This window comes from Misgurnus anguillicaudatus, chromosome 1 (genome assembly GCF_027580225.2).
Source record: "Misgurnus anguillicaudatus chromosome 1, ASM2758022v2, whole genome shotgun sequence".
In the NCBI taxonomy this organism is placed as follows: Eukaryota; Metazoa; Chordata; class Actinopteri; order Cypriniformes; family Cobitidae; genus Misgurnus; species Misgurnus anguillicaudatus.
In genome coordinates, this window is record NC_073337.2 from 14,009,533 (window position 1) to 14,034,526 (window position 24,994).

Consider the following 24,994-nt stretch of genomic DNA (forward strand, 5'->3'; position numbering starts at 1 on the left):
CATCCTAACCCAAACCTCAATTCTAAACACAACTTCAAGTGACCATGGTTTAAAAATAGACAAAACAAAGAGAATCCTATTTATTAAATAAATCACAAATCTAACCCCAAACCCTAGCGGCAATAGTTTAAATAGTAAAAATAGTAATAGTAAAAATTATACATAAAAAACAATAAAGTGTCAAACAATAAAACGGCACAAAAAGATATGTCGTATTAAGTAAAAGGGAAGGACTGCGCATCATTTGCACGCAAAATTGGAGGTTGGCGTATATTGCACGACTTTTCACACAACATGCTATTTATGTAATGAACGAATGGTTACATTTCTGAAATGATTTCTGTACCCCTGAGCAGAGTAACCAGATGTGCATAAAAAGTTTTTGGTTTTGTTTTCTATTTCAAATTTGTTTTGTTTAAATGTAGCTTAAATAAATTGATTGTGACCACTTACCTTAAAAAATTGAGTAAATTGAATGAATAATTTTTTCAGTGTGGCAATTTTTGAAGGAGTAGTGCAACATCCAAGTGGCTGGTAAAACTGAAATACTTTATCTAGTTAATGTAAACATTTTTATTTGTTCTGAAACCGTTTTAGACCATCTGTGCATGTAGCTATAATAACGTTTTTATCAGTGTATGGTTATCATTTAAGAAAAATACCTTCACCTAGCCAACATGATGTGATATTACAGCATCCTGACAGAAACTCTGGATGAAAACAACTATCAATTGCACAAAAAAAAAAAAAAATATATATATATATATATATATATATATATATATATATATATAAAATGATTGGACCATTGAAAAACTCAGGAATGGGCACTTTACTGACTACACTGAGGTGATGCATGAAAGGTAAAGTTATTTTTTTCAGCCATCCTCAAAATCAGGCCCTGGTAAAACACTGACTATAATATAAATAAATTCTTGCTATTAATAGATTGCATGAAAACATATTAAATAAATAAATAAATACATTTTAAATATTTTTTGACCTACAGTACACTAAAGTAAAAGTTGGATCAACTATACACTCTTAGAAAGGATGTGTTAATTTTTTACACATCTTTGTGCATTATGCTTTTAACACATTATGTGTAATTTTAACACATTATGTGTCATTTTGTGTTAATTTTGTGTTAAAAGTAACACAAAATGATGTGTTGTTAATAATGACACAGAGATGGGTGAATTCTGGGACAACACATTTAGCGTGTTGTGCCAGAATCAACACAAATGTGTTGTTTTTAACACATTCGTTCTAAGAGTGTAAAAAAATACTTAATGCCTAAAATATTTTTCATTTCTTACTTTAAAGTTGAAAATGTTTAGGTGTTACCGACTGAAGTAATTTAAAAAATAAATGTAATCTTAAATTTAAAAAGTTTATACAACTGTTAAGTTGATCCAACTTCTACAGTGTATGCAGATTATAGTATTATTAATAAATGTTGATGTTTACTATTTCCTTTATAAACATAAATCTGGATCTTGAAACAAAAGCAAGCGACAAACACCTGATCTTAGATATGCATATAAAACATTTTTAAAAACAATATAAAAACTTTATTTTATCATAATGCTTAAAAAGCAAGAAGTGAGATGAGATACATTATACAGGGGTATGTGCAAGAGTAAAGTCTTCTGGGTGCTTCTCAATTGCATGTATGTCAGTCGATTTTAGGGTCTCAGGCTAGAGGACGGAGGAGTGATAAAACAAAAAAAGCATCAATTAGATGATTAAGAAGCACCATTTTAAAGCGCATGTCTGTGGGAGGAGCTTGGCAAATGTGTCCACGTCATGGGCGAAGCTTTATTTGTTCACTCAGTCTGTGAGTCTGTTGTGGACTTGTTGGCTGCGGCATCCATGTCTGGTGGTTCAGCTGAACAATGTTCAGAGACTGGTACAGGTATGTAGGTAATACAGGCGGCATAGTTGGTGTGGTCTAGCTCAATCTCATTTGCCGGGTTAGTGGCTCGACGTTTACATCTAAAGAGTGAAAACAGGTAATAAAAAAGATGCCCTAACAACACACAATATAAACCATTAGAGGATTCATATAACGTACCTCCACCAAAGTACTGCTGCTGCTGCTGCTGCTGATACTAGACACACAATCATTATTCCTGCAGCTACACCTATGATTGCTGTAAAAGGATTTTAAAAAGAACCAGTTAATGGTAATACAGTTATAAGCACAGACTGGAGAAATATAACATTAAAATGTTTAGGGAGAATTTACTGATGCAATAAAATACACTTACATGTACTATCTGGTTTGGGGTCAGCCATTTTTCCAGAATTACTATCTAAATAAAAGAGAAATTTAAAAGTGAGTCACAGAATTTTCTGATCATTTAATAAATATATCAGTCAGGGGTTAATTTTTATTCAAAGTACCGGTTTCAGATTTGAAAAATCTAGTTTTCATCTTTTTGTTGCCTATTATACGTAGATTTAACAATAGTAAGAGACCCTAAAAATTATTTATTGCATTTATCACTATGATTACAAAGAGCACAAACAACATGTAATAATTTGTCCGTCTCCCTTGTTTAAAACCACTTTACTGTCACCCACCCCTTTTGAGTGTGGGGAGGGTGAAAAGTTGATGTGCACTTTCAAAATAATATAACTCTGACATTATCTTGGTCTTGTTTTAAAGAAGACAATTTAAGGGTTAGAAGTTTCTGAAAGTGAAAATGTTAAACAGAAAAATTGTTATAGCAGTTTAAATTAATTTTAATAATTAAAAATAATGCAATAACATATTAATTTGATAAATAAAATTATTTAAAAAAATTCACAAAAGTAATAATGTAAACATGAGGCTATATAGTTGGGATCCAAATTTCAAGTTAAAATCACAAAAAACGAGGTTTCTGAAGACCTTTTTGCCAGGTTTTGTTAAACAGAAAGATTCTTTAGGTGTTAAAGTTGCTTTAAAAAACATTTATACAGAAAAAGTTTTTCTATACAGTGGCATTGTGAAGCACCTATTTTTATCAGGAGGAAGGGCTTGTAGTTGTTTTTTGCACAGGTTTTACTGAACAGGAAAAGATCAGCATGCATTTTTGCATGCATCAGACTTGAATTCAAAGAAGCTTACAGTGCATTCAAGTTAAATATATTATTAGTATGTGTGTTTCTTGTGAAACGCATGACCTTGTTATCTTAAGTGTCTGCCTGAAATTTACTGTATAGCTGAAGACTTAAAGGAATAGTTTACCCCAAAATAAAAATGATGTCAGCATTTACTCACCCTGATGTCTTCAGAACCGGCATGAGTATTTTTTTATTCTTTTGAACACAAAAGAAGATATTTTAATAAACGATAGCAACTACACAGCCATCATTTATCAAAATATCTTCTTTTGTGTTCAACAGAATAAAAAAATACTTTATATACCCATTAACTTCCATAGTAGGAAAAACTAATTATGGAATACTATGGAAGTCAATGGGCACCACCAACCGTGTACCAACCATCATTTCTCAAAACATCTTCCTTTGTGTTCAACAGAACAAAGAAACTCATACAGGTTTAGAACAACATGAGGATGACTAAATGATGACATACTTGTAATTTTACTATCCCTTTATTTCTGACTCAAAAAATATCTTTAATCCAAAACTGAGAAAATTAAAGTATTGAAATTATCTCAAAAAGTTAAAGTCAGTGCTGCATATCTGAGGCTGATGTGTTCGTAGATGTATTGGCTCCTTATAAAAGAATGAAAAAAGAGAGAATAGTAGTTTAAGGGATGCTGGCAAATTGAGGACGGTTGTTTTAGAGGAAAAGAACATTAGAAAGATTGTGAAACAGTGGCAAGCAACTTTCTAGTCCAGAAATCACCAGTAACCTAAGAACAGTGACTACCATAATGCTTTTGTGCTGTTGTTAACTTAAAGTATAGCAAAGAGAAAGTCTATAAAGAATAGAGAAAGCCAACAATATTACCAGTTGTAGTAAATAGACTTTAGCATAGTGTTAATATTACAATCAATTTTAAAGGGGTTATATCATGGTGTTATATCCGAGCAATTTTGCATTTAAAGATGTCTAATAGCTGTCCAAACACATATGTCTAGGCTAAAACAAGACTGAAAAAAATGAAATTATTACTATAATAAAAAAAAATAATTAATTAGTTTATAAAAATGCAGTTGTAGGATATAACCCTTTTAATTGCTAGAATAAGCAGCATTACATGACTTTATTCACAAATTTGACAAACAGTTGACATCCAAACTAATGCTATGAAGGTTGATGTGATGTAGTTGTTTTGATGTGTGCCAGGTTAAATTATTTGTGGGTTTTGTGATATGAAGGTGTGAAGATGTAGACGACAAAAAACAGTTTTTTATAGATTTAACAGGAAGTAAGATCTTAACACATTTGAATGTCTGACTTGTTTTGCCTTAAACAGAAGTATCTACAGAAAAACACACTTTGATTAAAGATGCAACTTTTAAAAGGATCTCTTGATCTTACATAATGAACTGTATTGTTTTTATAACCTTAGAATGAGTCGTTTTATCTACATATATTGCGAGTCTCGTACATGGAAGTTGCTGCCATGTTTTTACAGTAATGTTTTTGGCAGCTACCTTATGCGTTTTAAAATTGAGGGATGAGCTGTGGACTGAGCTGTTGGTTGCATTTCGCAATGTTAAAGTCAGGTTGTTAAGGCCTTCAAACACAAATCCTCACTTCTTTTTTAAAAACGGAATTAAATGTAGATTAGATGAACAAACATTTGGAGAGCAAGGTGAGTAGATATAAAATTTGCATGCAATAAAATAAATAATAGAGTTGTTTCTATTTTAACTTTTGTTAAGAATATTAAAGGGATAGTTCACCCAAAAATGAAAATAATGTCATTAATGACTCATCCTCATGTCGCTCCAAACTCACAAGACCTCCGTTCATCCTCGGAACACAATTCAAGATGTTCTACATTCAGTCCGAGAGCTTGTTGACCCCCCATTGAAAATCCACGTACGGCACACTGTCCATGTCCAGAAAGGTAATAAAAACATCATCAAAGTAGTCCATGTGACATCAGTTGATCAGCTAGAACTTGCTGAAGCATCAAAAATACAAAATACTGTGGTGTTTTCTCTTTTTTTTTTTTTTTTTTCTTGTCATTATAGACTGTTTCTGATTTATGTATGATATTGAGGTTGTTGATGTGATGGAAATAATTGTAGACAAATTTAATTGGTCATTGAAGGTCTGTTACTGTGATTAGTCTGTGACTATTGTCTGTTGTGATTGGTCCATGAATTTTTATAAATACTTTGTGATACCTAGATCATGTTCATATGCCTGAAGAAGATCTTACGATCGAAACGTCGCAATAAATATTTTGCAAGTTATTAGTGTGCGGGATATCTCTTTTGTTTATATGTTTACTGGACTACTATTGTCTCTTTATCCTACGCACCTAACCGGAACACACAGGTGTGCGACATTGGTCTTACATTGATTGAATCACACTCGGTTGCTTGTCGGCTGAGCGGATTGTTTGTTACACGCACCCTGTGGCTTGCTTATATTTGAACATGACTACATTTCAAGAAATTAACTCTTTGACAAAAAACTGTGCCAATACATTGGCATTTTCACACGAGGAAGCGGAAAGGATTCTTTTTCCGACACAGGACATGGAATTTAATTTATCACATGATGAACATCGAATTAAACTGGAAAGACTGTACCACAAGGAAATACGACTGAAGATGCATGGATCTACGCTCAGCGAATACTGGAGAAACAAGAGAATTCCACGTGGTTTAAGAATCCCCAAACCCCCTACTCTGTGTAAACAGAATGAGGAGTTCCTAAGGAAATGGAGTGAGATTCTCAATAAGTGCTCTATGGACCTGATGCTTTTAATTGTGGAACAAGTATCGGTTGATGTTAACGAAACTCATACAAATATCACGGCACTAGAAGAGGAGATCAAATCTATCCCACAAATTGACTTTGACTCGATTCTGGCTTCAGTTAAGGTGTCTACTGACAAATATCGAGATCACCTTAAAGAGATTAAAATAAAAAAATACAAACGTGATACAGAAGATTATCTACGAAATGAGGTATATCCTTGGGACAGTTGTCCAGCAGCTGTTGCCAATATTGGCAACCATTCCACCCATGAGACCCATTCATCAGCCCGGGGAGCCTCCGGTGGAGTATCACGTCCTTATGCACAGAAGAAGGTTACCAGATCACGGTTTGTTCATGCACAAAGTGACTCTACTGGCAGTGATTTTACCATGGACAGTGATTCCAGTGCCCAGAGTTCCTCACCTTTTTTGGGCAAACGCACTCAGGAACGCTGGCCCCACAGAATAAGACATGCCGAAGAGGTTCCAGGTCCGCAAAGAAACGCACGACCGTGGACCCGGAGCTACTCAAAAAGACGGTAATCAATATTTCTGGAAAAGAACTGTCTGATGATCAAATTGGAGTTTTGTCAAAAGGATTGTCTTTTGTTCCGACCTGTGGTGTAAATGCTTTTGGGCTAAAAACTGATCTATTTAAATGTTTTAGACAGTTGAAGTTAAGATATTTTTTCTCCAAATCAGAGTCGAATTCACCTAAGACACCTTTTAGACCAAAGAGTACCTTTTGCCCTAATGTGTCAAATCATACTATTCATACCTTCTGTCGAGTGGTTGAACAAGAGGTTTTAAAAACTTGCTCCTCTAGCAGGAAAATGACGTATAATCTCTCTTTGAATGAACAACAAGCCCTGACGGAATTAAGGAATGACTCGAATATCATTATAAAACCTGCAGATAAAGGAGGTGCTATCGTTGTCCAAGATAAGTTGAAGTACCAGGAAGAGATCCTTTCACAATTACAAAACTCTAGGTTTTATAAAAAATTGCCGAGTGACCCGACGATTAGCTATCAATCTGATATACTACTCTTTTTGGAAAATGCCAAATCACAGGGTTGGATTTCTCAATCTGAGTTTCAGTTTTTATATTGCCAACATCCTATTAGACCTGTGTTTTATACTTTGCCTAAGATCCATAAAAGACTAGTAGATCCTCCAGGTCGTCCTATAGTGGCACAGACAAATTCCTTATTAGCACCTCTATCTCAATATGTTGATTTTTTCAATAAACCCTATGTACAGACTTTACCTGCTTACATAAGGGACTCTACTGATTTCATCAATAAGATCTCTGAGATACATGATCTACCGGATATGTCTTTATTATTAACTTTGGACATTACCAGTTTGTATACGAACATTTCACACGAGGGAGGACTCAATGCCTTGAAACATTTTCTCTCCACACGGGGTGACATTATTCCCCCGACAGAATTTTTGATCGAGATGGCATCATACGTTTTGAGATACAATTATTTCAACTTTGATATGGATTTTTTCCTCCAGATCAGTGGAACAGCGATGGGCTCTATTTTTGCCCCTAACTATGCCAATTTGTTTATTGGCTTCTTTGAACAATGTTTTGTATTTAATGTGGAAAAAAATCCTTTTTGTTCGCGGATCATAAAGTGGTACAGATACATTGATGACATTTTTTGTATTTTTTTGGGTAATCACAATGATGTAAATGAGTTTGTGTCTGTCCTTAACGGATTTGTTGAGGATTTGGAATTTACATTGGAAGTGAGTGATTTGAAAGTACATTTCCTTGATATGTGGGTACAAAAGAATGAAGGCCGTCTAATCACGACTTTGTTCACTAAAGAAACCGATCGCAACACATTACTACTCGCAACTAGCTTTCACCCTACCTCGTTAAAGAAGGGTTTGCCGAAGAGTCAGTTCTGTAGATTAAGAAGGATTTGTCACTCGGATTCAGATTTTATTGAGAAGTCAATGACAATGAAAATGAAATTCCTAGAAAGAGGATATCCTACAGAATGGATTGATGAAGCCCCCGACACCACTCTTCATAATACACGAGCTCAATTATTAAAGAAGAGGACAAAAAAGGTTAAAAAACATTCGTTTACTTTCATCACGACTCATTCCGACAAATCTTATTTAATTCGATCTATTTTCAAAAAACATTGGCATCTTTTGTCATCTGATCCTGAGCTTAGTTCTATTTTCCTTAACCCTCCACTTATAGTGTACAAACGAGCAAAAAATTTAAAAGATCATCTAGTACATGCCCGTTTTCAGAGTTGCACACACAGTCTTACACAGAGAACTATTAGTCCATTACAAAATGGAAATTACCGGTGTGGTAATTGTGCCCAGTGCAACAACACGAAAAAAATGTCATTCTTCTGTCACCCTAGAACGGGAAAGAAATTCCACATTAATTCTGTGATAACGTGTGCCTCTACACATGTGGTGTATTTAATTCGTTGTCCGTGTGGTTTAGGCTATGTTGGTAAAACTACGCGGCAATTGAAAAAAATAATTAGTGAACACAAGAGCTCTATTCGAAGAAAAGACATTAACTATCCGGTTGCGGCACACTTTATGGCCATGGGTCATGATGTCTCTTCTTTAAGTTTTTGTGGGATAGAAAGAGTGACTATGCCACCGAGAGGCGGAGACATTGACATGCTCCTACAGAGACGCGAATTATTTTGGATTTTCACTTTACAAACATTATCGCCGCTTGGTTTAAATGATGAAGCCCTTTTTAATGTGATGTTATAATCTTGAGAAGGAAAAATATTGTTTTTTTAAATTGTTGATGTAGTTTTGCACTATGCTTATTCCAATTCCACATGCAGTATGTACGGTTTGTGGTGTTTTCTCTTTTTTTTTTTTTTTTTTTTGTTTTTTTTTTTTTTTCTTGTCATTATAGACTGTTTCTGATTTATGTATGATATTGAGGTTGTTGATGTGATGGAAACAATCGTAGACAAATTTGACTGGTCATTGAAGGTCCGTCACTGTGATCAGTCTGTGACCATTGGCTGCTGCGATTGGTCCATGAACCTTTATAAATACCCTGTGATACCTTGATCATGTTCATATGCCCGAAGAAGATCTTACGATCGAAACGTCGCAATAAATATTTTGCAAGTTATTAGTGTGCGGGATATCTCTTTTGTTTATATGTATTGTAAATATATGAAAACTTTTTTCACTATTTTTGTGAGTGGATGCAGCAAAATCGGACAGAAGCTCGCCTATAAGCTTGCTCTTGTTGCTATGTATTGGTTTTGATGTATCCCCATTTAGTCCTTGTTATATGCTTTCATTGCTGCGTGAAGTTATACAGGTTTGAAAAAACATGAGTGTAAGTAAATAATGACAAGTTTTCATTTTTTGGTGAATTGTGCCTTTAAGAACAGCCCATGCAAGTAATGCAGCTCAGTTAAGAGTTTCACCTGTTGTAGTACTAGGCTTGCTTGATTGGGTAGGTGGTGACCCTGTTGTTATATTTTGTCTGCTTGTGCTCCGTGTTGAAGAGAGAATCTCACTGGTCATATTTACAGACGGCTCTGTTGTCGGGTAGGTTGTTGTTTCGTTTGTGGTACCTTCATTTGTGGCTTCTGAAGTGTGTCATAACCAAATAAAGAAAACGAACACAAAGCCAAAGCACAACTAGGATAAATAGACAAATAAAAAGACAACTATACCTGTTTTTGGCTTGATTGTAACACAGATAGTTTGTATTTTTTCGGTGGTGGATGTTGTTAAATTTAGCTCAGTTCTTGGGGCATCTGTTGTTACTAATAGAAACAAAGGACATTGCAAAAACATTAATTTGGTGAAGTCAAATGTATAATTTAACCCACATATAATGTCTGATATCATAGGACAATAGGGGGAAGCTATTTTTGCATTTTCTGATTAACTAACCCTGTTTAAGAGTAGGATTCTTCATGCTAAACAAAGGCAAAGTGTCTACTGTGACGAATGCACTTCGCCAAGGTTGCTTTATTTATTTATTTTATGAGCAATTTCAGTGCAGGAAGTACAGTGGAAGTCCTTATATGGGCACTTTAACCGGAAAAGCGCACACACACACCACCAAGAGCTGACACAAATCAACCTCACCAAAGAAGTGTGTTGTTGTTTGTGAGAGAAATTTTAAGCTTCCCAATAAACCCCGCCTTATGAAAACAATCCCCTGATGGGCGCCCGACAGACCACCACCTTGACGCGGTTGGGGGGGCTTGCGTGTCTCAGAACTACCTACCAAAGAAGTAATTGTAGCAGCTATCAAGAAACTGAAAAACAATAAAGCCCCAGGACATGACAACTTAAATGCAGAATTATTCAAGACAGATCCAGAGACAGCAGTTGAAATATTGGAACCACTTTTTAGAACAATTTGGATAGAAGCCTGCATATCCAAGGAGTGGACCAAAGGGGTGATTATCAAGATTTCAAAGAAGGGCAATCTCAGCGCCTGTATTACCCTTTTGTCAATCCCCAGCAATATCCTTGCCAAAATGATCATAAGCAGATTGTCTACCACAGTTGACTCAACATTGAGGAAGAAGCAGGCAGGATTTAGAAAAGGCAGGAGTTGTATAGAACAGATATTTGCTTTGAGTGCAGAATGGCAAAGACAACTCCACATGAACTTTATAGATTTTGAGAAAGCATTTGATAGTGTACACAGAGATAGCTTGTCGCACATATTGAGGGCCTACGGAATCCCAAACACCTGGCGATGCTCATTAAAAGCTTTTACAAAAACAACAGCTGTTGTGTGGGTTGAAGCTACATTTTGTTTGAGGTAATGACCAGTGTCTGACAAGGCTGTGTGATGTCTGCATAACTCTTCAATCTTGTCATTGACTGGGTGATGCGACGCTCAACAGAGATAGGACATGCCGGCATCAGATAGATGCTCTTCTCCACACTTGAAGGTTTAGATTTGCGGATGACTTGGCACTAATCTCTCACACCCATCAACATATGCAGGACAAAACTAATAAGTTAAACCAGTACAGTTCCCAAGTTGGCTTAAAGATCAGCCAGAAGAAATCACAGGTGATGACTATGAACACCACTACACCCCCATCAAAGTCAATAATGACGAGATAACTTTTACTGAAAGCTTTGTGTAGCATCATCACACCAGATGGCGGTAGTAAGAAGGACATTCAGAACAGATTAAATAAAGCAAGAAGTGCCTTCATCAGCATGAAGAACATTTGGAGGTCCTCACAGTACAGCGTGAAAACTAAACTAAAACTCTACAACAGCTGTGTTATACCAGTACTCCTATCCGGAGCAGAATGCTGGCGAATGACGCAACAAGACCTTACGAAGCTGTCCACATTCCACACCAAGAGCCTCAGGAAAATACTAAAGATTTTCTGGCCAAACAAAAGTTCTAACGAAGACCTATTGTCCCGCTGTAATCAAGAGAACATGGCCACAATGATTATGAAAAGACGCTGGCGATGGATTGGGCATGAGCTTCGAAGAGATGATGGCTCCATCATTTAAACAGCCTTACATTGAACACCAGTTGGAAGGAGAAAGAGAGGAAGGCCAAAAGTCACCTGGCGACGAGCAACATGATCTCACAAGGTTCCATGGGATAGTCACGGAATTTTCTGCTCATTTTTCCGTGGCATTCTCACGGATCTCCGCATATTTCCGTGGCCCTGCCACGGACTTTCTTTTCCGTGGCATTCTCACGGATTGGTTACTCAACTGCTTTTTCCTATTTTCAAACCATTGTCGCTTCGGTTTAGGGCTAGATTTGGTGTTTGCGTTTGTATGTCACTTTTAGTATTGGTTTTTTACTATTTTTTCTGATGTATTCTTTAATATTTTCTAAACTTTAATCAGTTGTTGCCCGGCGTTGGGGTTAGAGTTGGGTTTGGGTAGGGATGTCATTTTATTTAAATCTAACCCTAAACCGAAGCGACAATGGCAAGAAAATAGGACAAAACAGTTGAGCAACCAATCCGTGAGAACGCCACGGAAAAGAAAGTCCGCGGCCGGGCCACGGAAACATGCGGAGATCCGCGAGAACGCCACGGAAAAATGAACAAAAACCTCCGCGACCATGCCCCAGAAATTCGTGAGATCAGGTTGCGACGAACGGTGAAATAAGAACTGAAAGACCACCACCACACCTGGGGAACGATAGGCACTCTGGCCCAAGACCAGATTTTGTTGCTGCCCTTTGTGCCTTCGGCGTTAAAGGCGGAGTCCACGATGTTTGAAAGCCAATGTTGATATTTGAAATCACCTAAACAAACACGCCCATACCCCAATAGAATCTGGACCTTCTGTTGATAGACCCGCCCCACACATACGCAACCCGGCAAGGATGTCGGTTAGTAGACACGCTCCTTACTGCTGATTGGCTATAAGTGTGTTTTGGTAGTCGGCTCGTTTTTCAAACATCGTGGACTCCGCCTTTAAGGGCAGAAAGTAAGTTAGTATGAAAACAATGAATTAGTTTGTTTATCGAGGAGAGCAGCAGAGTGTTTGTTTAACGCTGGATTTCTTTGAAATGGGGTGGTGCCAAGTCATGAGTCGCAGGCGGTTAGTAAAACTGCATTAAATGTCTGTGTTTTGTCACAAACACTTAGGGGCTGGACACACCAAAACTTTTAAACGTGGCTGAAAATGCCTTGAGGACGCCGAATACCAGGTGTTTATCAGCCGAGCGCTTTGGTAGCTGTGATACTTCAGCTGTGAACCGGTTGGTTGCTGTGGTAATGTCCCGCCCCTCCTCCATTGTAATTGGATGGCCCTGTGAGAACTGACATTGACGAGCGGAGCTTTTCACTCAAAGTTGAATATTTTTGAACTCTCGGCACTCAACGCTGAGCGCGAAAAAACACGCTCGCCGCTTGCTTATTTGAAAACACAGAGTTTTCATTGGAATCAATTGAAAACATGCGCCGGCCGCAGGCGTAAAAGCTTTGGTGTGCTTAAATATGTGTACAAACCCTTAACATTTGTACACATATTTAAGCTTGCAGTTTTAAAACCAGTGATATCCAGCTCTTGAAACACAAACAGCGGTGCTACCGCTACCGGTTTCCCTTCTAGAATCCGTACTGGACATTATTGTTATATGCTTTCATTGCTGCGTGAAGTTATACAGGTTTGTAACAACATGAATGTAAGTAAGTAATGACAAGTTTTTATGTTTTAGTGAATTGTGCGTTTAAGATCAGCCCATGCATCTCATGCAGCTCATGCAACTCATGCAGCTCAGAGTTTCACCTGTTGTTGTACTAAGCGTGCTTGATTGGGTAGGTGGTGACCTTGTTGTTATATTTTGTCTGCTTGTGCTCCATGTTGAAGAGGGAATCTCACCGGTCATTTTTACAGACGGGTCTTTTACTGCATATTAATGTGTACATTTATAAAGTAATGCGTTAGGTTACACGCTACTTTAGAAAAGTAATACTATTACGTAATGCACGTTACTTGTAATGCGTTACCCCCAACACTGCTATTTAACTATAAATGTCAAATTTCTACCATCAACCTAAATATGATGTAAAACAGTGTGAATGATGATTGAAATAAGAAAAACTGGTACTTACCAGGGGGTATTCTTGGATCAGCTGCAAAGTATAAATATAAAATATGCAAATTAATTACATGCTATTTGTAAAGATGTGAAACTGAACTAGAATAAAATGTTTTGTGTTGTGGTGCTTAGCTGTGCGAAAGTCAACACAACCGTGATAGAGGTGTTGCTAGGGCATTGTTATGCAGTTGGTAAATTTTAACTTTACTTGATGGTTAATGGGGTGTCTGGGTGGTTACTTAATGGTTGTAATCAAAAGAGCCAACCCTAGAAAGTCTCTACAATTTTTTGGTCCAAATTACTGATTTGAGACCCCACATAAATCTATGTCTACAATGCATAAGTATTATTTTACACTGCTTTAATATTACCCAGCTAAAAACTTCTCCTTGATCAAATCTGAGGTATCAATCATGCCCACAGCACAAATGTGTACAATGAGTTTAAGATATAAAGATAGGGGTTCAAATCCTTAAACCTTAGTGGGTGATTCTCACGAAACCATTGAAACACCCCGGCACTAATGATTTTAGCTTTAAAATATGTAATATAGTAACATTAAAAAGCATCAGAATTAACACAATACTGTGTTCTACCTTGCAAAATGTGTGATTTCAACATAAGAATTTATAATTGTAAATTTTATCTCATTTTCTGCTGAAATTCTCATTACCGCAATGTGTCCGGCTGTGTTTGAACATGCGTTATGTTGTAATTTAATCAAATTAACACAAAAATATTAAGAAAAAAAATAAATGGATGTTTTCCTAGACTACTTTAGATGACAGAAAAATATTTACTGAATATTCATGTATAATAATAATAATGAAGAAAAAGTAGGAAACTGATGTGTCCATGGCTGATGTTCTCATCCTCCGCAACACTTTTTGAAAACAGTTTAAGCACACATACAGAATTTTAATAAAGTTTGATTTTGAGTGACCAAGCACATGGACCAGTTACTTCAAGATGCTTACACCACATTTTGATTATCATTACCGCAACAGATGCTTATTAAATGTTAATTTAATTAATAGAAGCGTAATACTTTGATTTTATATGCATGTGCAGAATCTCCAAATTATGTTCTTTCAGGTTTGTCATGTCATTTTGAAAATATGTCAGTGTTGATGTTTTCTGACTGTTGCGGTAATGAGATTTTTTAGGACTAATTTTTTAAATTATGTTACAAAAAGTGTTAAATGATAAGTAAAAGTTTTTAAATTAATGTTCCCATTTACTCCAGACTTTGTTTTTCAATGTCTGAGGGGGAAAAAAAGAAAAGTTAAGCAATTTTTACATTTTCATGCTTGACATTTTTAAAACCAAGTTTTCGTAAGAATCACCCTAGTACTGTATGAGTAGTAGTAATAGTGATGCCTGCACTAGCAAAGCACCACTACATTTACATAAACTTTAACATATTATTTGGTCAAGTATCTGTATGTAACAATAAAGGTCCTTACGTATGCACACAATTTTAAGGTCATTTATCCAGATTAGTTTGCCATATTTTTCAGTGCAGCGGTACATCTCGGATGTTCCTGCCTTCCTCAGGTAGCCTTCCTTACACCGAGTGCGTATTCTTGTGTTAACAGGCTTTGAAATTGAATCAGCAGGCATTGTGTTGTTTTCCTGAATCAGGGGTTCACACACACCTAAGACAGAGTCACAATAGAAATGTCACAATAGCATAAAACACAGAAACAATTACAGATGTTAAACTAACCCAGATGCATCCACAACCGATCTGTGATCAGAAAAAACACATTCCCATGCCTGCATCTAAACTATGTGGTCACAGGGGTAAGAAATATGCTTAGGCTTTAAATGTGTTGTAAAAGTCTTCCCAGAGTTCTGTAGGACAGTGGTTCTCAAACTTTTTCCGCGTGCGGCACCCCTTGGATGCGGTGCATTCCTTCGGGGCCCCCCAAAGAAATTTATGATAAAAAAATTCTAAAATGTAACATTTTAATTAAACAAAACATATTAAGTTATACAAAGTAGTGCTTTTGGTTAGTAGCCTTATTTTTTAGGTTTAATTACACAGAATTCATGATAAATTGATGTATTTTATAAAATGTCATAAAACTGGGGCCCCCCTGGCGGCCCCGGACCCCAGTTTGAGAACCACTGTAGGAAACATAATTTACAAGAAATAATTTACCATCTGTGACCTTTTCACCCACAATACTCAAACATACTGCAAACACATTCATAAAACATAGTACATTTTTGAACAAGACAGTGCACATCAAGTATGTTCGGAAAAATGGAATAAAGTTACACACAGTGTAGTGGGGCACGGCTTCTCCCGTAAAATGGAATGAGGAAGTAGAGGAAACTCATTGTGCAATCATTAATCATAAAGCTGAATCCATTTTTTACAAAAACACACTTAAATGCGAAAAGTTGTGTTTTGTTATTGTATGTTTTTCCAAAGTTGTTCTGGTAACAAGACTAAACTCGGACTACAGGAAATATGTGAGATGCTTTTGCCAATATGGTAAGTGCAGATGTTGCAATGTGTAGCCACCCTTTATCAATGCGGTGTTCCCGGTAGAGCATGCTACTTAGAAACTAAAGAAACACAGAAAACACAAAAAAGTAATACAATGTATATCCAGTTCACTGTAAGTCACTTTAAATAAACACACACATATATGTATGTATGTTCCCCTATAATTAACCACTTTTAGTGATTTACAACTTCCTTTAAGTGAATAGTCCTCAAAACACTTACATCATGCCATAACCACTGTGTGGGTGTTTCAAAACGTTATCTCTAAAAATGGTGTTGTTATATAAGTTGCTAAAATTTGACTCTTGACAATAAATAAATAACTATTTAATGGGTTATTAATAGACAAGATGTGTAAACGTATGTTTCCATCTTGTAGGTGCCAAATAAGAACCTCTTATATCTACGTGACCATTAGGCCAACTCAAAATGTACAGTAAAACTGGTTATTGATCAGGTGGGTATTGTTTAAAACAAATTTTTACAGGTCACACCAACTATGACTGGTTATCAACTGAAGCTAGTAGGTATTTGGGTATGAGACTTTCTGGCTTAACTGTAAATTTACTTTGCTCAACCTGCAGTCTGTGTGAGTTTTTGTGTCTCAACAGTGATGATTTACACTGTGCTGTAATTCTGTGATCGCTAGGATCTTAAAAAATCCCAGGATGATTTTCCAAGTAGTAGATGTCACTGTAGGAATTAAGGAGAACCCAAACGCAGACAAGACGTAAAAATAAACTAAAGGTTTATTTAAATAACAAACACAAAAACCCACGAGGGGGTAAAACAGGTGATAAACAATGATGAAGTAACACAAAACCGGGAAACAAACACTGGATACAAAAATAACACAGACTCTGATGCTGAGATTCAGGAACACGAAGGACATGAACTAACACACTGAATCTCGACGAACGAACGAGCACAAGACAGAGAACGAGAGGGCATAATAAAGACACAACACAAATGGGGAACAGGTGAACATGATTAATTAATCAGGACGAGAGCACTTAAGGGAGTAGGGTAAAAGTGACAAGACACTGGGAACACGTGACACCAAAACATTATGTGACTACACGTGTCCCCACACAAAACACATTGCTGCCATGATCTTGCCCTCTGAAATCAGACCTGAATCTCACACAAAGGTCTGGCAAGACCATGACAGCGACAAGACACTGGGAACACGTGGAATCCACATACACAATATAACTCCACGTGTCCCCACACAGAACACAGTACTGTCATGGTCTTGCCAACTGAACTCAGACCTGAATCTAGCACCAAGGTCTGGCAAGGTTTAAGCGCTAATGCCTGGGACACACCTTAACCTTACATCTTAAACCATTTTAAATCTATGGGTGATCACACACATAATGACTGTAATAATAACGATTTCAAAGTGAGGCTAGATCTCACAGAAATGCAAGATCAAACGTGACGGTAGTTCTTGCATGAAAACTTGAAAGAATGTAAATGGCTGCACTGAGATGAACTTAAAATACCTAAAGATTAAAACAATTTAAGTTTAATAAGATTTTTGCTGTTTATATGAGGACATGCTCTCACTTTACATGTTCAACACCACACTAAGCAGAATTAATGGCTTTTCTGGAGCTGTAAGGTGTAAAGTGATTACTGTACTTAAGTATTATTTTTGGGGATTTTTACTTTACTTCAGTACAAATAAAAATCAATACTTTTACTTTTACTTAATTACATTTTTTAAGAAAAAAAGTACTTTTTACTCCTTACAATTTTATTTACAGTCAAAAAGTACTTCTATTTTAAATTAAATTTTTTTCAATTCAATTTTATTTATATAGCGCTTTTCACAATACTTAATTGTTTCAAAGCAGCTTTGCATTAATAGAAGCAGTAAAAGCACAGAAAATCAACAGATAGCATAACATAATACACAATAGCATAAGCAGTCAAATTTGCTGCGGCTATGACTCAACATTATAAGCGAGCATATTACTAATGTAACGTCTAGAAGAGGAAGCTAAGTTAAGCCCAAGAAGGCTGCCTCCCCGGGGTAAAAAACCCCCTAGGAGAAAAAAAACCCCGGGCTGTTTAGCCGAGGACATAAAAAAAGTCCTAGGAGGGAAAAACCCTTGGGAGATATATGTATATACACACATAAACGGATAAGGAGATTAAGCGGAGATTAAGCTGGTTCTGTCAGTGATCGTTGGTCAGGCATTAGCTGGGCATCACGTTGAAGGACGACCTTTCCCTTGCTCTTACCAAACCAATTAAATTGCGCTGATGGCCAGTTTAATTTAAATGTTATTTATTCTGGAGCCTTTGGACCACACTAAGGAATTGGCCAACACATGAAGTGTGACACGTTCCCTGCTATTTGCAGCCTCTCTATCAAGACTAATACCTTGTTCACACTGTCAGTCCAAATTTGATTTTGGTTCATATCCAATTTGACAGACTCACTGTCCACATTGTGAATCACAACTATTCAGATCCGATCTGTGCGTCCTGTAGCCATTTTCCAGATTATCTGCACTGTTTCTATGGCAATGACGTCGCGCTGGCACGACAATCTGCCTCGACGTCTGACGTGTTTTACGTCACTGACGTGACAGCATGACGTAACCGAAAAGCTACACAAATGCGATCAGGGCGGTCAGACTGAAATGGATTTTCACACGTTCTAAATGTGATTGAATTCCTATCGGATATGCACCAAAATTGGATTTGGACTGACAATGTGCACAAGGTCTAATAGAACTCTTCCTGCATCGGCTGCCTGTGAGAGGCTTGATAGAGCTTGAAATTTAAGTTAAATTCGAGGTTTTACAATTTTGAGTAGCATGTTGCATACTGAAATTAGCAACCTGGTCTCACGAATTTCCGTGTTATAGTCACAGAATTTTTTGCTCATTTATTTGTGTCATGTGTCACGGATCTCTGCATTTTTCCGTGTCTGTACCACGGACTTTCTTTTCCATGTCAGTTTCCCGTATTGTTTACTCAATTGTTTTTCTTATTTTCTTACCATTTTCGTGTGGGTACGACTTTCTGAAACATAAAATGACATCCTAACCCAAACCCAACTCCTAACCCTAACGTCAGGCGACAATTGTTTAAAAGATCAGAGAAAAGATAGTATAAACCAATAGTTAAAGTGACATCCTAACCCAAAGCCCAAATCTAACCCCAAACCCCTCGCGAAAATGGTTTAAAAATAGGAAAAACAACTGAGTAACCAATACGTGAAACTGACACGGAAAAGAAAGTCCGTGGTACAGCAAAGGAAAAATTTGGAGATCCGTGACAATGACACGGTTAAATGAGCAAAAAATTCTGTGACTATACCACAGAACTTTGTGAGATCATGTTGGAAATTATATGTAGCAGTCTTATAGTTTGATAATTAAATACAATTAAATACAAACAGTTGTAAAGGATAAAACCTTGTATGTGGTTCATTCACTTCATATTTTTAGAGATTAAAAGCTTAAACAAGAATCTCTCGTTTTCATTCTACCTGTTACTTTTACTTTTTTAATACTCAAGTACAATTTTAATGTGGTACTTTTTTACTTTCCTCAAGTATGATTCTGGCCAGATACTTTTACTTTTAATTGAGTAAAATTTACACTCAGTACTTGTACTTTCACTTGAGTAACATTTTTAAGTACTTTTTACACCTCTGTTCTGGAGTGACAGCGGTGGCTGGTAAAAACATAAAAATTTGCAAATAAAATATAAACAAACTATGAACTGAACTAAAGTAAGTTCATGCCTGTGGGTAATAATAAACACATCAAGACAAACTAACTCTATATGGTCACTTTACCTTATGTTGCATCCACACCAGCCACGGTAGAGGCGGCAAAAACACACTATTCATGCATAGTTGAACGCTTGAACATTTGAGTTTACACGCTCCATTCGCTCGTGAAAGCCGAGAGTAAAATTCTAGTCATTAGAGACATTCACACGGAAATTCACGTCATGAGAGAGTCTCCGCTGAGACTCCCTCGCTTCTGTAATCGCGTCACTACTACAGCAAGGTCCTAATTAACACGGCACGGAAATCCGCCGAAGTTTAGATTTTTCAATTTGCACGTTTTCCACGGCAACGCTCAATTCGTGCGGAACGCACCATTTGCGCTGCGCCTACCTGCCGCACGATGCCTAATCGCGTCTTGCCATTGACTTAACATGTAAATCACCCGCGTCTGGCGTGAACCCTGCATTATGGTGCATTCACACCAGCCCTGGTAGAGGCGGCAAAAACACGCTATTCGTGCGTAGTTGGATGCTTGAACATTTGAGTTTACTCACTTCATTGAAATTCTAGTCATTCGAGACATTCACGCGTAAATTTGCATCATAGGAGGGGCTTCTGCGACTCCGCTGAGACTCCGCTCGCTTCCTGTAATCACATCACTACTACAGCAAGGGCCTGATTGGTTAACGCGGCGCGGAAATCCGCCGAAATTCAGATTTTTAAATGCTCAATTTATGCGGAACGCGCCATCTGTGCCGCGTGTTCCGGGCATACCGCGCAGCAGGATGCCTAATCGCGTCTTTGCGTCTTCACTCGCACTTGGCACCTCTACCGCGTCTGGTGTGAACCCTGCATTAGACAGACGACTTCTTGTGGAGGTATAAATTTTGTTCTTTTCCACGTGACTACGCGAGAGCTCACCCGGTTGAGTGGCAAAACGTTAGGGTTAAAAATTATAATAATATGCTTTGAAATGTGTTTTCTAAAGAAAAACACGGATAAAATACAAATACTTGATAAATACTTTCAAGTAGAAAGTAAAATCTCTGCTTGATAGTGACCCTAGCAACTTATCAACCCACCTGTGGTCTGTGTATGTTGGCATTAACGATTTATGTTTCCTTTCAGTGTTTTTTGGCAGTCTGTAAAACGATAGCTCCGACATCTTGCTAATCTGTTAGTACAGTCTATCGCACAACAGCTGTTTCTCATTTAGACGCGTTTTCCTGGTGGGAAAAACATTACTTCACTACATTCTAAAGCATAGAATCATACTGTGTATTCTTTAATATTGCATATTAAAATGTATTTAATACCTAACTACATTTAAATTGTGTACTTTTACTTGAGTAAAAGTACGTTAATGTACTTAAATATAAATGCAAAACCAAAAGTAAAGGAACAGATGACTTTTGTTTTATGGCTACACTCTTAAGAAAAATGATTCTTCAAAGAATCTTAAATGATGATAAACCATAGCTTACTGAAAAACCCTTTTCTGGTTAATGTATGCATGTTTCTTTCAATGCTGACATTAAAATAATAGTTATTTACTGTTTAAACATTTGATTGTGTGTGTGTTCTTGTGGCACATTTATGTGTAAAAGCAGAATTACTTATTATTTTTGTCTATCTGTTGTAGGTGGATTATGAGTGAAGCTCTGCAGGTCTGCCATTGGCTTGATAAAAGTGGTTTATGTGAATTCAGTGAATTCAATTTATGAATAAATCTTTCACCAAGCATTCACTGACAAAACGGGTAGCTTGACCAGAATCATTTTAAAACTTCTGTCAAATCATGTTTTACATACAGTATGTAAGCAAACTCCAGGCTAACATTAACTTTTGTCTTTTAGTCTTTATGTCTCATCCTTTCACCCACGACCACGAAATCTTGTTTTGGCCTGATGCTAAACCTCGTACATTCCACCAAATGATGACCACAGCAGGTGATGGAAATCTGTGATAATCACTGTCTGCGTCTCAAGATCAATATGACAATAGCAGACCTATACTCTTCTGACCAAATGTTTAACATCACTGCCACAAAAAAAAAACATTGGATGGAGCATGCACTGCACAATGATCCAGCAAACAAAATAATATGGCACAATCCTATTGACTTTTATTTTTACAGTTGTAAAATTATTAATCTCGTCACTCTTAAGGTTCCTGCTATTTCTCTGATGGATTTGTTGTGTTTTTGAAACCTATGTTTTGTATCACTTGCATGGAGATCTCCCTGAACCACAGGATTTGAGTTCACAGCTTCCAAATGCAAATGCCACACTTAAAACTCCAGACCTTTAACATGCTGCACGATTTAACAAATAGCACATTCCTGTCCATAAAACAGTTTGTAAGTCAACTGCTCCATTACTTTTGGCCCCTGGCTACTTGTTAAACGGTCGTAATTCCTAAACCATTCATCCAAATTGGATGTGAATACCCTCTAAGAAAAGCTGAGAGTGTGCACTTCAACCTGACATACATGTTGCTTAAAAATAAAAGTTGTTGTTTGTATACGCAGACATTTGAAAATAAAACATTTTAATGTTGCAATGACAATACGCAACAGTGTGACGCCATGGTATTTTTGTCTTTTTTTGCTTATAAGGTTACCATGAATAGCCCTACCGCCAAAATCTCTTACCGGCCCAAGTCTCAGCAGCGTCGCATGAAGTATTTCCTAAATATGCGTGGTTTTCCCACTAATCTCCCTAAATGCACACCTTAATTTTTCCTTATTCTCTCTAGCATTATTAATATGTCACGAGTGTAGCCTACATACAGCTAGATCAACAAGTAATTTAAAAAATAACCCCCATTAGCGCCCTCTCATATAATGGCGCTTTTCCATTGCACAGTACCCACGGTTTGGTTTGAGTCAGCTCACCTCACTTTGGCGTGGTTAGCTTTTCCATCAAGTTTAGTAGCCCACACAGTGTGTACAGGTGCCACTGACTGCATGGTGGTGATCTAAACCCAGCAAGCAATTTTGGGCTGTCACTGAAAGTCTAATAGACGTCTAACAATAGCCCTAAAATAGACTATGTCTATGCGTATAAGCATAGAAGATGTAAAAGAAATACAATTACATGATGGAGCACCCTACATCTCCAAGTTATTCAAACAAATTCAAGGTGATTTAGGGTAGAAGTGGGTTACTCATAGCCGGACCATATTAGTTTAACCGTCATGGTTTTTACTTGCTGGGAATATACATATAATTACATTACAATGGGTTGTGAGATGTGGCAATATGTCAAGGTCATAAAATCTTAGAGGGAGTAAGATAAACTCTAAAATCAAGGCATACAATTCAGCCTATAGGCTGGTGGACAAGCATCTTATAAAGTCACAGCTAAGAAATAAGAAAGTTAAAAACAGCCATAAAAGTGGTCCATTTTCACAACCTTGAAACCAACCAACATAAGGTTTGGTGTTTGAGGGTAAAACCATTTTACATTTAAAAAGAACCACATATGTAATAATAGTAATACGGTGGTCGTTTAATAACCATGGTTTTATTTGAAGACCATTTGAAACCATTTTTACAGAGGTACTGATTTTTCTATTTGCTTTTCAATACGTGGTTTCGTTTTCCCCACACATGAATATAATCACACATGAGTACTTGGTCAGAAATAAGCAAGACCATTAATAATGAATTAGCTATACATCTGCTTAATATCCACGCGCCACACGCATTTAGGCTATACCGTTCTTGTTTACGTCATATGAATAAGACATGTAGTGTATTTTATAGTAACGCTAAGAATACGTACCGCTCGCTCCCACAATATTATGGTGATATTCGGCCGTAACGAAAATAAAAATAACCAGCACATGCATGTCCACTTCTCCCGGAAGGTTCAGAGGAAAATCCGTCGGGTAAAGCCTCACGAATGTTTACAAAATAACTACGCAAGGCAGAAAGATGCGACATTTGTAAGCGTATGCGGGGAAGCGTCACTTTCGTACTACACATCCTTTCGCTTTCACTTGTAGGGCGCGCACCCGTGACTGAGTCGCGCGCTGAAGACGATCCATAATTCACAGTGCACTTCCTGAAATAAATATCAGTCTCACATTACAGCAGGATTAGTTAAAGACAAGTTAACCTTATCCAAGACTAAAATGCATATTTGAGCTGCTTTCATTTGTACTAAAACATTGATTGTTTTGTCTTCAGATGCACACCTGTACTGTTTTTGTAAGATTTTTTTTTTATTATATATAACTAAGGCCTAGTCCTGGATTAATCTAAACCCTGCCCTTTATCAGTATAATCACTAGTTATATTATTTATAACTGACAAACTGCTCCGGGCAGGTTCTGTTTTGGATTCGAATATATATGATAATTGACCAATTGGGTGTGAGCTGTAGTGAGCATATTTGTTATAATTTTACTATTTGACAATTCTATTATATGAATATATGAGACAATCAGCAACTATATTTCATCTGCAGATTACATGTGATCATGACTGCCCTTGAAAATGATAAAAACATGAAAATTAACCATGTTTTTTTTTTATGAAAGTCTAGTAAACATGTTTTTTTGTTTTAACTTTAGTAAAACCATGGTTAACTTTCGTAAGGGTTTTTGCTCACAAGCTTGGATGCCAAGAGCCTGAATCACGAATTTTCCATGAGTCTGTGTTGTGTTTATGCTTTGACCAAGGCAAGTTAAATTTAGAAAGATACCTACTACTTTTTAGTGTTAATCGAGACACAGTCTAATTTACACAATTCTCTACGTTTTGTCTACTTTACATTGACCTCTGTTTGGAAGACTTCTGTGCTGGCTTCAACACAGGAACACTTCATTTCCCTTCACTGTAAAACATAGTCATCCATATGGTACACTTTAAAAGTAGGAGTAATACAGTGCACACATACCCAGGGTCAGGGTGTACAGCACCTTGGATCCAGTCCATACTTGTCCACCCTTTGTTGCTAAGGCCAACTCATCAGCTGTTGACTGCAAACAAGTTTCTCCCACACAAACTCTCACAAAACATGGAGGTTGAAAATACTCACCACTTTGAATTATATTTTTATATTTTGTCTTGATCTGCTGCCAAGAACGTTTGGAGGAGGGCATCTTCCTTAGGATAATATACCATGATATATTTGTATTCATTACGTAACACTAATGTTTTAGTTCTCGATACCGGTCTCAAGACCACTTTTTAAAGGTCTTGGTCTCGT

At 36.9% G+C, this 24,994-nt stretch overlaps 1 protein-coding gene across 3 annotated transcripts; it reads right to left on the reverse strand.

Moving 5' to 3' along the window:
* Window positions 1-1,551: 1,551 nt before the first annotated feature.
* Window positions 1,552-23,807, reverse strand: il15ra (interleukin 15 receptor subunit alpha). 3 transcript variants are annotated; one of them, XM_073866945.1, is made up of 8 exons: window positions 23,564-23,807; window positions 14,961-15,152; window positions 13,508-13,528; window positions 9,611-9,694; window positions 9,359-9,523; window positions 2,274-2,318; window positions 2,078-2,156; window positions 1,552-1,998 (listed from the first exon to the last, which is right to left on the reverse strand). In XM_073866945.1, the coding sequence occupies exons 1-8, from the start codon at window positions 23,628-23,630 to the stop codon at window positions 1,830-1,832; spliced, it is 822 nt and encodes a 273-aa protein (XP_073723046.1). In that variant the 5' UTR covers window positions 23,631-23,807; the 3' UTR covers window positions 1,552-1,829. The 3 variants fall into 3 exon arrangements, with proteins under 3 accessions (XP_073723046.1, XP_073723036.1, XP_073723055.1); XM_073866935.1 differs by having other exon boundaries at window positions 9,611-9,703; window positions 23,564-23,806; XM_073866954.1 differs by lacking the exons at window positions 9,359-9,523; window positions 9,611-9,694 and having other exon boundaries at window positions 23,564-23,805.
* Window positions 23,808-24,994: the final 1,187 nt, after the last annotated feature.

Coding starts and splice junctions, on each gene's coding strand:
- il15ra (XM_073866935.1), bottom strand. CDS start 23,630: ATGCATGTGCTGGTTATTTTTATTTTCGTTACGGCCGAATATCACCAT. Junction 15,153..23,563: donor TAATATTGTGGGAGCGAGCG/GTACGTATTCTT, acceptor ACTCTGTCTTAG/GTGTGTGTGAACCCCTGATT. Junction 2,157..2,273: donor CCCCAAACCAGATAGTACAT/GTAAGTGTATTT, acceptor ATCCTTTTACAG/CAATCATAGGTGTAGCTGCA.